Genomic DNA, 14,371 nt, shown 5'->3' with positions numbered 1-14,371 from the left:
GCATTGAATAAAAGGGTGCCGTTAATTGTGTCCAATGTGTATTAGAGAAAAACATTTATATCATAATGATATTTCCCCCATTTTAAATTCTTATTCTTCAATGAAAGGTTAGATTTATGTTATATATATATATATATATGTGTGTGTGTGTGTGTGTGTGTGTGTGTATATATATATATATATATATATATAAACACAAAATGAGGTTATTACACTATTAATGGTACAGTAGCTCAAAGCATTATGAAATTAGCCCAAATATTTCATAAGCACCCCTATAAGGGACAGGGGGGTGTGTAGAACTTTGTGAATGATGTGCATGTGAATTCTGTGGAGCTTTGTGTGGAATTCTCTGGCAGCAGATTCTGTGCAGGTACTCCTGACTTATTCTGTAAAGAATGTCGATCACGCCTGAGTTTAATCTTCATGCCTTGAACTGGAAGACCTGATATCTGAAGCAATTTCTCCTTAAAATAAGGATTTTCCTTCATCTTTATCCTTTTTGAAATGTAGCTGATGAATGTGAGGCCAAACACTAGATTTAAAAGCTTGTCCTTCAGTTATCAGCATTGACATTGCAGGCTCGGAGGATTTAGATGAGGTCAAATGTGACCCACAGGGGCATATTTTCCTCTCATGGAAATGAGTACTATCATGTTTAACTCTACTCACAGGCAATACCTTTACACATAAACATTACAGAGCACCTGAAGGTTGCTATGGTAATTTGTAAAAGCTCCACTAGACTTAATACTGGGTTGTTGTGGAATGGCAACACACACAATGCGGCTCAAACCTATAAACACTGCTCATCTTCTCCAATGCTTTAGACAGCATGCGCAGGTAATAAATCATCGACGACAGCAAGCTAAATTATGCTAAATGGGGAGAACACATATCCAAATCTTTCTTGGAAGAGAGCACCAGGTTCACACGTGGATAAATGTCCTGGTAACAGGCAAGTCGATCCCATTATTGACCCACCTCTATGGGCCTAAGATAAGAATACTGCTGCTTGTTAATGTTGTCTTATCTGCTAAGGAAACACATTTCCTTCTCAATACAAAAGAAGCTGTGATATGACTGAAAATGGCACCAAACATGAACTATAAACATCTTAAAAAAAGAAAAGACTATAACACTATATAGAAATAATTTTCTGGATTAAAAAAAAAAACATACAAAAATTATCTTTTGCCCTCTGAACTGCCTGTATATTTAGAAACACAGAAATTGATGAAGTAACTAAACTGTTTAACTCAAAGAAAGGCGATCAACTTCTTCTACAAAGCAGAGAACTCTCTTGTTCTCTCCCTAAGCTGGAGGGGATAATGGGAGGGTGGCCTTAAACATCTGCTTGCGAAGTATTTATTCCCTAAATCATTGTCATTAGATCCAGAATAAATTGTGCTTTAAAAGGGAGCAAAGAGCTTTCAGCCTTCATCAGACAAGTGGAGGCATGAAGCCAAGACCTAGGAGATGGGGGAAGCAAGGAGAGAGAGACTTATATGGCAAAAAATCATTTTCATTTTGACTGGATTTCAATACTGTAAAAATGCAGAAAGCAGCACTTTGACTGATATGAAGAAATAGCTAAGTTAATGGAATTTTACAGTCCGGATATGTGAGAAACTTCTAAGGTCATCGTGATGAAAGGAAACGCATCTCATCAGCAGACTCATGCTTTATTTTACCACACAAGTAGCTGAGGCTGTTTCAGAAGAGAAACCGTCATCTGTTCTGGAGGTCTTGCTGTATTTATGAGCAGCTTCAAAGATGATTTCACTCTCTCTCTCTGTTAGAGGAAGAGAGCGGAAGAAGACCCTTTGGCTGTTTTTGTTGTCATGTTTTTTTACTAGAAAAACATCTTGGAGCAGAAGGGAGTGATAGCAAAACAATAATTTAAGCAGCTAACATGCATTAGCAGAACATTTTTCATTTTTACAGCCAGTTGTAACACGATGGCTGATTTTACAAGACTTACTTTATATGTCTACATCAGTATTAGACTTCAATAAATGTGAGAAACAAGAAGCATAGAACATGAGTCAATCTGCCTCATCATGAACTGTACAACTTTTAAAATGGTTCAGTCATAAGTAACCAACTACAAAAAAAGGCCTTGGAAAAAAATTGAAAGACCCCCCTCTCCCCCCTTTTTTTAAACACAAAAAAAAAAGTGTAAAAACTGTTTCTCTGTGCTGCTAAAACATTGCCCTGTTTGTTTGAGAATTCCGACCAGCCCAGCATAGCAACACCAGCTCAACCAATGATGCGAGTTTGGGGCGGGTCTATCTGCTTGGTTGGCCAATGGAAGATGAGAAGAATGTTCGTTAAAACCATTATTTTTGCAATTCGGTTTGGTGATGCTAGTCATGCAAAAATTACACACTTCACCTTTAGGCAATTATTAAGAAATGATTCTAGAGCATCTATATTTCACAGATAAAAACAGGATAGAAATATGAATTTGGAATGGCCCACTAGTACCTACTACCTCCTCTGAAGTGCGCATCTGATGGACACTTTGCCATCCCGTAATACTGTAGTATCTAGTATGTTAGGATAGTATTCATACTAGACTTTACATAATTATTTATGCCACTATGGCATCCACACCATTTAAACAGACTAAACTGCTGATTGGTGTTACTGGGGTAATTTTCATTGCACAACTGCCTACACAATATTACATGATTATCTGATTTTAAGCTTTGAATTTAATTTGGTAACGCTTTAGTATAGGGACCAATTCTCACTATTAACTAATTGCTTATTAGCATGCCTTTTATTAACATATTGGCTGTTTATTAGTACTTATACAGCACATATTCTGCATGACCATATTCTACATCCCTAATTCTACCCAATACCTGAACTTAACAACTACCTTATTAACTATTAATCAGCAGCAAATTAGGAGTTTATTGAGGCAAGAGTCATAGTTAATGGTTTGATACAAGTGAGAATTGGACCTTAAAATAAAGTGACCTTTAATTTATTATTGTGTGCTTTTCACCAAAACTCAACCTTTTCCTATGTACCAAGCTTCACCATATACCATGGCAAACCTACATACTATACATGTATACTTACAGAGCATACTTTATCTTGTAATGGTTAAGGACCAAGTTCTTTCTCAAATGTAGTACATACTCTTAATAAAAAAAATCTCAAAATGTGTTTCAAATCATAAGGATAACCCTATATGATAGCTTACAGTGTTAACATTATAGTCTTTACTGACAGCATAAATGAACTGGGAAGCCCTGTTGTCCCAGGACAGCTATAAACACAGTTAGGAGCGTGTCATGTGTTTGGCCTGAACAGTGAATGATCTTTTCCCTTGTTATCTCAGGAAACTGTGCAAAGGGCCTACATATAGCTCAATGATGGGTGGATGACGTAAGGCCTAAATATACTCACATTTCAAAAAATAAAACAAGTCATAATGCACATGGAACATGATGAAAACATGGGTGGGCATTTCCTATTGGCTTTGTGAAAGGGCTACATCCGTCTGCACTGCGCCCAGATATTTTGAAGGAAAAATGAAAAGAAAACAAGACACCAAAGAACCACTGAAAATACTGCCTGAAGCAGATAGCATGACATAAACAGCACCCACATCCCAGACTTCCACTGATGCAACTATTGGGAAGTCGGTTTCATCCAAACCCATCAGCGCAGCCTTTACAGCTCAACCATCTGACGAACAGCACAGCTCAGCCTGAGGTACAAGCCTGGGGCAGCACCTATTTTGCCATGCTTCCTAACACTGGAAATTATAAATCACTGTGTAAATGAAGTCATGTTTATGTTTCAGAGATGTTTCAGAGATGTTTCAGCGTGGGGGCTGGCTGCCTGGGATCAACGCAGATGTCAAGACGCCCACCCTGATGTTAGCTTACTCATGAGACGCACAACTAACACTGCTAGAAAGCTATACAAAAAGGATCTATGTGTCCAAACATAGTTGCAGGCGCCCACTGATTCCCTCCAGTTCAATGCTCTCTGTTTTCTCAGGTCATAAAATGCACCCCTCTCCCCTCTGCAACATGACCCCAGGAAGTGAAGATGGAGGGAAAAACACAACAGAATGAGGCAAATGTACAACATGTGGAGCTGAAAATTCCCCAACTCATTTCTGGTCAGACAAAACCAAACCCACAGCTTTCCCAACATGTATTTTTGTCTAAAATACGTCAAAATTCATTACAGTTTGTGGTACACCACTGTAATATCATATATATTGCCATTTATGTGGATCCAACATGCACACGTCACCATTTTAGGGCTTTACCATAGTTCCACAGAGGTGTAGCACACCATTTTTATGTCATAAATGTTAGCAACCAACATTTATAGAAACCCCATCCTCATCATTACTATTATTGATTCAAGATTTAGGACTATTACGTTTTCTGTTTGCTCATATTGTTTCTTTCAACAGTCTTATAACTTTCTGTTGTCTCACGGTGTCTCAAATACATGTTTTTCAAAAAGACAAATGCTGAAGTTGGAATACATACTACTCTTACTATTTCTGCCATACACAAATATATAGACGAAATAGTTAGAACAGTATGGTAGTATTCTATTTACAATTTAGTCATGTTTTATTCTTTTCTAATGCAAGTATATGGAAGAGCTGTGTGTTTGCCAATTTCCAATTTTATTGAAAGGATCCAAAAACATGGTAAATAGTTCTTGTGGGGTCTAGTGGTAGTGTTGCAAAAATAACAAAATGTACCAGTTATCGAGTGCAATTACTTTCAAATGTGGCTTTGTTTTTTCAGATGACTGTAAGAAGCATTTGGAGCAATTCTGATGAATTCAATCAATTCTGTCTTTACCATTTTCAATCATGTTATAGCAAAAAGCATATGTTATAGCAGTTTTTAGGAAAAAACAAAACAAAGGCAGATTAAATTTATTTCCAGTTAATTTATTCTATTTTACAAGTACATTTGACTGGAAACCATGCTGTTCATGGAAATTTACAGTTTATTTCTATGGGATATTCTGTAAATTTTAGTTAGCCCCAGTAACAAACGAGGGTAGAGCTTAGTGTTACCATTATGATGAAGTCACGTTGGATCTGCTAAATGAATAAATGTAAAAGTAAATGTACTTCAAAGATTAATGTCCTGACTCAAAAGATATTTGACACCAGAGTGTGACAATACTTGATGACCATGGTGCTGACTATGAACTTTCCCCCCTATATATTCTTTCCGCCCTGATGCCTTTGATATCACTAAGCTTCAGTTCTGAATTCATTATAGTCAATTGCTATGTAAAGCCATACATAAGAACATAATTATGGTGCCAAGAGTCCAAACCCTGTCTGGATTGCACTAATCCCAATGGTAAGTAAATTAGGCGTCTTTGGATTGGGTGAGATCATGGTAGCAGAGATTAACACACCTGAGAAATTTAACTGTATAAGGGGCTGATTCTGTAGCCTCTGGCAGTGTTCGACTCAGCTATGTCTGCCAGGGATGACTTTACTGGGTAGGCAGTGATGACAGACTCCCCTGAACTGTTATCACTGTTTGCACTCAGCTATTTGTTGATATGCCAGGAATTCATATTTTTGTGTCTTTTTTTTCTCTCCCATCACCCTTTTTTTTCTACAGTACGTCAGTGAGGTGCAGAAAGACAGCTGTGATGACAGCAGCACTTCAAATAAAGTGCTGCCTTTAGACCCACACAGTTCTGTTTACTCAACTAATTGTATTCATTGCAAAGGGCATACCTCCCATTTTAAGTGCGCGCTCAATAGAAAATCTTTTTCCGACATGAAGCGTAACCACCGGTAGCATTGACCCAGTTCTGTTAGTTATTAGCTACTAAGACTCTGAAACTGGAATATTAAGGACACTACATCTTACCTTCTGATCTCTTGAGCTCCTTACGTTGTATTGCTGGTGAGTCTTTTTTGATGCCATTACTCAGGGGGATGGCCTGACTTGGCTCAGACACTGGCACCTTAGTCTCCACTTTGGAGAAAGAGGCGATTCGCTGTAATATGGAACCCACGCTCTCTTTGGCATGGACATCGTCCTGATCGATATCATTGCTGATCTCCATCCGTCCTGACAGGGAAGGTGAAGCAGGGGCCACCTGGACCACTTGGGGCTTAGAGACCACGTTGAACTGTGGAGTCTGGGCTGGAGACAGAGGCACTGGAGATTTGCTGATGTTGGGTACTGGGATAGCTCCAGGAGGAGTGATGGGCTCTTTCTTTTCAATGATGCTGTTGTTGTTGTTGTGGGCCATGGGTAGGTCGGCGCTGTCCAGGCTGCTGATGGATGCAGAGGGACTTGCTGAGACAGTGGGACTGTTGGATAGCGTGTGGAATCTTGGAGGTGGTTTAGGTGCTCCTGTGGATTCCGTCTGAGACTTGAAAACCAAGTTATCAAGGTCAAGAGGGAACTTGTTGAGGCGAACCGGATCTTTAGGCTTAGGTGGCTGGCTGTTGATAGAGGAGTCTCTTGCAAAGGAACTGCTGTTCTGGATGTTATGGGGACTCCACTGCAGACCTGTATTGGTGAATCGTGATCCAGGCGAAATCACTTGTCTCATTCCTGCAGTCTCCATCTGGAGGTCCAAAGAAGGCATGGAGCCATGGCTAATACTCATGGGTTCAGTTGAAATGACCAGAGGACCCTCCAGCTCTGAATGGAACATGTTTCCATGTGAGGAGAACTTCTTCAGGGCAGGGCTGCCTAAACGTTGGGCTTTGAATTCCCCAACACCAACAGGACTCTGGGGAGGGCTTGTGTAGGAGCAGAGTTTTGAAGAGGCCTGGTACTCCAGGCTGGAAGACGAGCTATGGAGACTGTCATTGTCACTTCCTGGCCCGGAAGACGAAGTGAAGCCGTTGGGGTTGAATTTGTTTTGAAAAGAGGCAGCTCGGTTGATCCCAGAGCTGGCATTGATAGTGGGCTTTCCCATTGTCCCTCGGTTGAAGGAGAGACTGGACACCATCCTATTTCTCATAACGGGGCTGTGGGCAGGACTGCAGCTGATACTAATCCTGGAGCGATAAGGAGGAGACACTTGATTCCCTGGACTCCTCACATCATTTGTCTTGTTGAGGATAGCACTCGGGCTGATGGGAGATGTGACAGAAGATGTAGAGGAGAATGTGGGAATCTCGTTCACATCATCAATATCAAAGGACCTCTTCAGAGCTGTATGAGGAAAAAAGACACAAACTTGATTAATTTTTAATGTAAGAAGACACTCTTGAAGGCTTAATGAATAATAAAAGACGTGTAATAAAATGAGGTAGGTTAAATTGTACCTAATAACCAAAGGGCAAATTTCAGTTCCAGAAACACTAGGCTATAATTTTTCAGGTAATACATTTCTAAATTGGTGATAATACATCAAAGTTTTGGACTTCTTTCATGATAGAAATCATAAATCAGCTAAGACAGTCATTTCCTGTTTTTGATTAAAAGAGGCACTAAAACCTTTTCATTGCAAAGGGCATACCTCCCATTTTAAGTACACACTCAACAGAAAACCTTTTTTCGACATGAAGCATAACCACCAGTGACATGAACAGTGACCCAGTTCTTATGGTTAACTTTAATAACCCAAGTTATTAGTAATTAAGACTCTTAAACTGGAATATTAAGGACACTACATCTTACCTTCTGATCTCTTGAGCTCCTTACGTTGTATTGCTGGTGAGTCTTTTTTGATGCCATTACTCAGGGGGATGGCCTGACTTGGCTCAGACACTGGCACCTTAGTCTCCACTTTGGAGAAAGAGGCGATTCGCTGTAATATGGAACCCACGCTCTCTTTGGCATGGACATCGTCCTGATCGATATCATTGCTGATCTCCATCCGTCCTGACAGGGAAGGTGAAGCAGGGGCCACCTGGACCACTTGGGGCTTAGAGACCACGTTGAACTGTGGAGTCTGGGCTGGAGACAGAGGCACTGGAGATTTGCTGATGTTGGGTACTGGGATAGCTCCAGGAGGAGTGATGGGCTCTTTCTTTTCAATGATGCTGTTGTTGTTGTTGTGGGCCATGGGTAGGTCGGCGCTGTCCAGGCTGCTGATGGATGCAGAGGGACTTGCTGAGACAGTGGGACTGTTGGATAGCGTGTGGAATCTTGGAGGTGGTTTAGGTGCTCCTGTGGATTCCGTCTGAGACTTGAAAACCAAGTTATCAAGGTCAAGAGGGAACTTGTTGAGGCGAACCGGATCTTTAGGCTTAGGTGGCTGGCTGTTGATAGAGGAGTCTCTTGCAAAGGAACTGCTGTTCTGGATGTTATGGGGACTCCACTGCAGACCTGTATTGGTGAATCGTGATCCAGGCGAAATCACTTGTCTCATTCCTGCAGTCTCCATCTGGAGGTCCAAAGAAGGCATGGAGCCATGGCTAATACTCATGGGTTCAGTTGAAATGACCAGAGGACCCTCCAGCTCTGAATGGAACATGTTTCCATGTGAGGAGAACTTCTTCAGGGCAGGGCTGCCTAAACGTTGGGCTTTGAATTCCCCAACACCAACAGGACTCTGGGGAGGGCTTGTGTAGGAGCAGAGTTTTGAAGAGGCCTGGTACTCCAGGCTGGAAGACGAGCTATGGAGACTGTCATTGTCACTTCCTGGCCCGGAAGACGAAGTGAAGCCGTTGGGGTTGAATTTGTTTTGAAAAGAGGCAGCTCGGTTGATCCCAGTATTGGCACTGATAGTGGGTTTTCCCATTGTCCCTCGGTTGAAGGAGAGACTGGAAACCATCCTATTTCTCATAACGGGGCTCTGGGCAGGACTGCAGCTGATACTAATCCTGGAGCGATAAGGAGGAGACACTTGGTTCCCTGGACTCCTCACATCATTTGTCTTGTTGAGGATAGCACTCGGGCTGATGGGAGATGTGACAGAAGATGTAGAGGAGAATGTGGGAATCTCGTTCACATCATCAATATCAAAGGACCTCTTCAGAGCTGTATAAAGAAACAAGACACAAACTTGATTAATTTTCAATGTCAGAAGACACTCTTGAAGGCTTAGTGAATAATAAAAGACATATCCTAAAATGAGGTCGGTTAAATTTAACTTAATAACCAAAGGGCAAATTTCAGTTCCAGAAACACTAGGCTATAATTTTTCAGGTAATACATTTCTAAATTGGATGATAATACTGATAATACATCAAAGATGTAGACTTCTTTCATGATATAAATCATAAATCAGCTAAGACAGTAATTTCCTGTTTTTGATTTAAAGAGGCACTAAAACCTTAAAAGGATACACTTCACGGTGAGGGCAGCCTGGAGCCCTCTCTGAATGGACGCCTGTCAGACAGATTTTGAAGGGCCAAGCCATAATTACAATGGTGTCTGAGCAATCTTGCTTTGAGGGTGATATAACAACTGTGAACAGATATGCTTTATTCAAGCACCCAGGTTGGGTTTCGTAAGTCTTTAAGAGATTAGGACTAAGGTAGATGAAAATATCTGCACATAGTACAAACACCAGTTAACGATCTTTCATACAAAAGAGTCGATATTTCAGCAGTATTGAGATAATTATAAATATACTGAGACTAGATAAATGAACAAACAAACAAAAGCATTATATAGTTAATTCGAGATGTACATTTGCATTGTTTTTGCTCCTCATGTAAATGTTTTTCTTTAAGTTATATTTAGATTTTGTTTTTTTAACAGAAAACAAGACAAAGCACACTGATTATAAATTATGAAAGCAGAGAATTTAAAATACCAGACAAATCAAAATCCACACAGACTGTGAAGTAAAAATTTTCCATGTCACCCCTACATCAACTTTAAAAGCATAATGACATTTGCTGTCAATTAAAAACATATGCTAACGAAATGTGGAAACAGTCTCTCGTGGGGCTGAACGGTAAGTCTACACCTGGAGCATGTAAATTGTGGTGACACTGTATAATCCCCTCATTCTCAGAAGCAGCAACACAAAGCCGAAGGCAAACAGTGCTTTCCGACCTTTTCTCTTTGTGAGAGGCAGTGGCTTTTCCTCCAGCACAAAGGACCAATTCAAAGACACAGTGTCAGGGGCTGAAGGCTTGGATTACAACAGCCCTTCACCATGACTGAGAATTCCAGTGGCGAACAGTACAAATGTCCTAACAGCTCTGTGGCAGACCCAATTAGAAGTGGCAGCTTGAGCATTTCACATAGACACCATTGCGCCATGTGATGACAATTGGATCTGTCTAGGATGTGATGCCATGAGGTGTTTGCGGTTGCAGACTACCACGGCTCACATGCCATCTTTGGCATATCACACACTCAGGCACCATGATAGAACGTCAGAGGTTTTCAACCCTCTTCAGTTGCTGCCTTGTGTAAACAAGCAGATATCAGTGTGAAGTTATCATAGCATCTCGCCCAGCAGCCCTGATTTTATCTTCGCCCGGCAGGGGGCAGGGCTGGAGCCAGGGCCGCCTGTCTTCCCGTAGGGTATGCTACCAATTAGAGTCACGAAGACTACAGGCACTAAATGAAATCACATTTCACGCAGGAACAGCCCCCTCTTTTACAGTGAGGAGACCACAGACCCTTTGTTTCAGCTTGCCCGACATCATCCGCACAGCTGTGAAAGTTTAGGCCTAATCGAATTCCAGCAGCAAGACTGTCAGTGCATCGCGCCACAAGCAATGTCATTCTCTTCAGAGCCCCAGAAGGCATTTAATATGAGAAGAACGTCATTAGGGTGCCATTTGATTCAATGGAGGAGAGGTTAAAGTTGCCGTGTGTACTCTCACAATGGAACTCAAAGTGATGGAAAAGTGCACTTTTGCAAAGAAGTACGCACCACTTTAGCTGACTACAGTTTCGGAAAGCGAAAGAAAAGACACGAAGCGAAGGAGGTACAGCAAACCAAGTGGCAAAGTCTAACAGCTTTTTTTACGGTGCAGCACATGCAAGTGTAAACTTGTACTCCCCTTTGACTGAGATAAAAAGGGGCCGGTATCAGGTAATTACTGGCACCCTGTCAAATGCTCAGGAAATAATTACGCTGGCAGCCGAGCGCACCATCTCTGTGCTGTTCAATATTCTCAAATTTCTCACAGCTTTGGTGCAGTTTAATCCTCTCTGTTAACACATGGAGCAGCACAATGCCTGCACAATCTGATAAAAGAGAGGAACCAAGAGAAGCTCCTTCTTTGCCCTGCTCTCTTTTTCCTCACGACTGAGTCTCGAGACTGTTTGCAGCGTGTTATGGTTCTTTGGGAAATGGGATAGAAGTCAATGCCTCCTGTGAGAATTATATGCTTCCTGTCAAATACTTTGTTGACATTCTTTCATTAAGGACATTTTGGGTCCTTTTGTAATTTCCTGTTAATAACTAGGTTCAGTGCAGCTTGGGACTGTTTGACCCTTGGAGAAAAAGTTGATGCACTCAATGGCTACATAAACACAGATTCCCATTGGTTTCTGAAATAAGATCAAAAGAAACAGTTCAACCAAAAATGAAAGTTATCGTTCCAAACTTGTAATTCTTTCCTTTGTGAAACACAAAAGAACATTTCAACAGTTTTTGTCCATACAATAAAAGTCAATAAGGTTCAAAACATCATTGCTCCCCATTGACATACAGTGAAACACTGAGACTTTTTGATCATTTTCTACTGAAGAAATGTCAGGTTTGAAACGACGAGGCTGAATAAATGATGACAGAACTTTCATTTTTGGGTGAATGATCCCCTTTTAAATGTCGCCAGCCACAAATAACCAAAATACCTTGCACAGTGAATATATTTGTGACCCGTTCTAAAGGGAGCCACATGCAGAAGAATAAAAGATACATTTTCTCTGTACGTTCACATAGATTCAGGATCATGGATTTCATGGTTTTACTACACTAGCTGCTATGTTACTTTGGACCTAAGGTTTATGATGAGGGGCTGCAAGGCAAACAGAGAAAGGCCTGGGGATGACTGCAGAGGGGGTCGTTAAAGAGACAGTTGGGGGAGGTCAAGGGGACGCCATACAGTCACTGATGGATGTATGACCTATCCATGACATTTCTGTTAAACACATACAGATCATATGCTCAAAATGAGAAACATTTCCAGTGTAAATGTAGCTCCTCTCCTCATCTGATAGTCCTGAGAGGGAAAGTTTTAGAGATGCACCTATAGGGAGAGTGAATCGTTGGCCACGCGGATTGGGGGGAGGGGGGGCAAGTTTGGGCCTGTTGTGGTTTTCCATCCCCCACCATCACATTCCTCACAGGTATTCCCAGACGACCCCTTGAAACACCACCCAAAGCACATATCTCAGACGTTGCTCGGACCACCTCTGCTAAGGCACATCTGGAAGCTGAATTCCGAGCTGCCATTTTCAGCATTGCAGCGATGCGAATAGGGCGCTGCATTCACACCCCCGGGGGCAATGAAAAACTTTCACACAGTTACAGATACTCTCTATTACACCTTTTTAGCCTTTTGAGTTGAATTTAGCTCCTCCATCATCGTGATCCAGTATAACTGCATGCGCTATTCAACACCAGTGTGCTTTCATTACCATTTCAGATTTGGCATCTAATGTTCCAAATGGGAATGAAGATTAAAACAAGCGGAAAAAAAAAGAAACTCATGGCTGATAATGGCATTTGATGGGCTTCAGTCCACATATACCCAGTATGTGGTATCAACTGTCAGGCAATTACATAGAAACATGCCTGAGCCACTTTGTGTTCTCCAGGATTTCTGTGTCTTTCTAAATGTAACTTGGAAGCTTTTTGTAGAATCTGATATTAGAGAAACATTTTAGAACCTACCTTTCCTAAACATTGATCAAAGGGTAAACAAAGGTTGAATGAAGCTAGACCATCATGTAGACACTTAGTTTCGGGTGGACCTGTTTTTAGGAATGATAATCAAACTGAGGCTGAGCCGAGATAGAAATAATCCATAAACTTACTATTTAATACTAACCTTCCCTCGCCTCCATAAACTACCATTTACACCCCAATACTTTAGAAAGATGAAGTTATAATTAGTATTTTGTGAGACCGCCACATGTCAAATTTGGAAGGTATAAATATTTGAGATAGAGCCAAGAAAAAAGAGGCAATTTACTGTAATTGCCCCCAATCTAGCTCAACCATAAATTAAATATCTGTGATTGACATAACAAAATGCAACATCAGAAAGCTGTGCAACTATCTACAAGCAAAATAAATAAATAAATAAACATTTAAAATAAATAAATAAATAAATTTTTTAAAAGTACAATAAAAATACAAAAAATACCATACAAAATATATCCACACTATGAATTCTGTATATTAAAGATAAAATAAATACAAAATATATAAATTAACAAAACAAAACTAAAATGAAACTAATATAAAATTAAGCATGTATTAATTACCCAAATATTTTGTCTAATAACTGGGTAACACATGCTACGACACTAAATAGTGTGAGTTTGAAAAACCACAAATTGGACAACTATTTTGTGAAACAGTATTTACTGAAACAAAAAAAAAAACAGATAACATCTCTGAATGACATCAGATGGTCAAGTGATGAGTCTTTCATTAAATGACACATTTCTAGAGTTCAAGGTCTAAAGTTTCTAAAGTTCAAGGTCAATTTGTGTGTCATGTTTAGGGAGCAAAATTCATAACTTAACTTGGCAGTCTATTTTTTTTTCTTCCCAGTGGTGTTCATACACTCATATATAGACAAAGTACATAGATATTTCATACAGACCTTCAAGCTTAGCCTCCCTTATCCCACAAGGCTTTACCAGGGGCCCTATATCTCCTCAATCTTTATTCTATGACTCCCATAATGCTGTGAGGAATGCACTGTATAGGCTGAAAAAGCAATGAAAACCATCATCCTTTGTTTTAATGTAGATTTTAGTGAATCTTTACCACGAATCAAGAACATATAGACCCTGGATCTGCTTGATCAAAAATGTAGCCTCAAGATATATATGCCGTCTCCAGAGGTGTAAAGAGTACCTAAAAACCATACTTGAGTAAAAGTACAGATACCTTACAGTGAAAATGACTCCACTACACGTTACAAGTCACCAATTCCAAAACAACTTGAGTAAAAGTCTTAGAGTGCACGCGATGCCTCCGAGGGGGCAATCGGCGTGCACTGCGAGCGTTTTTTCCAAGGGATAAGCTCCGCTCTCGTTTGTCTCTTTTTTCAAGGAAAGAGGGCAGCCATCTGCTTCGCCCTTCCTCTGCCTCCCTGATGCGCTGAGTGTTTGGCTAGCTTGCAGTATGCTTACCCGTCTGATTTTACAATCATGCTGCAGGTCGAACCCCTCTCGTTGAGAGCTGGGTTTGTGCTCCCTCAGCCAAGGTAAACTACTGCTAGCCG

The 14,371-nt window shown here is 40.6% G+C and overlaps 2 protein-coding genes across 2 annotated transcripts in view; both read right to left on the bottom strand.

Annotated features, from left to right (window-relative positions):
- septin12 (septin 12) overlaps positions 1-7,197 on the bottom strand; it is a 54,728-nt gene extending 47,531 nt beyond the window's left edge. The window contains exon 1 of the mRNA XM_016545667.1: positions 5,898-7,197. Within this exon, the coding sequence (XP_016401153.1) occupies positions 5,898-7,008 (1,111 nt within the window). The 5' untranslated portion in view covers positions 7,009-7,197. The remainder of the gene's footprint in view (positions 1-5,897) is intronic.
- LOC107733826 (uncharacterized) overlaps positions 7,040-14,371 on the bottom strand; it is a 12,092-nt gene continuing 4,760 nt past the window's right edge. The window contains exons 2-4 of the mRNA XM_016545627.1: positions 7,671-8,975; positions 7,090-7,202; positions 7,040-7,045 (exon numbers count right to left, since the gene is read on the bottom strand). Coding sequence (XP_016401113.1) covers positions 7,040-7,045; positions 7,090-7,202; positions 7,671-8,975 — 1,424 coding nt within the window. The remainder of the gene's footprint in view (positions 7,046-7,089; positions 7,203-7,670; positions 8,976-14,371) is intronic.

Source organism: Sinocyclocheilus rhinocerous, unplaced genomic scaffold (genome assembly GCF_001515625.1).
Source record: "Sinocyclocheilus rhinocerous isolate Xijiao unplaced genomic scaffold, SAMN03320098_v1.1 scaffold189, whole genome shotgun sequence".
Classification (NCBI taxonomy): Eukaryota; Metazoa; Chordata; class Actinopteri; order Cypriniformes; family Cyprinidae; genus Sinocyclocheilus; species Sinocyclocheilus rhinocerous.
Note: the sequence above shows the minus strand (reverse complement) of the source record. Positions and strands in the feature narration are given on the sequence as shown.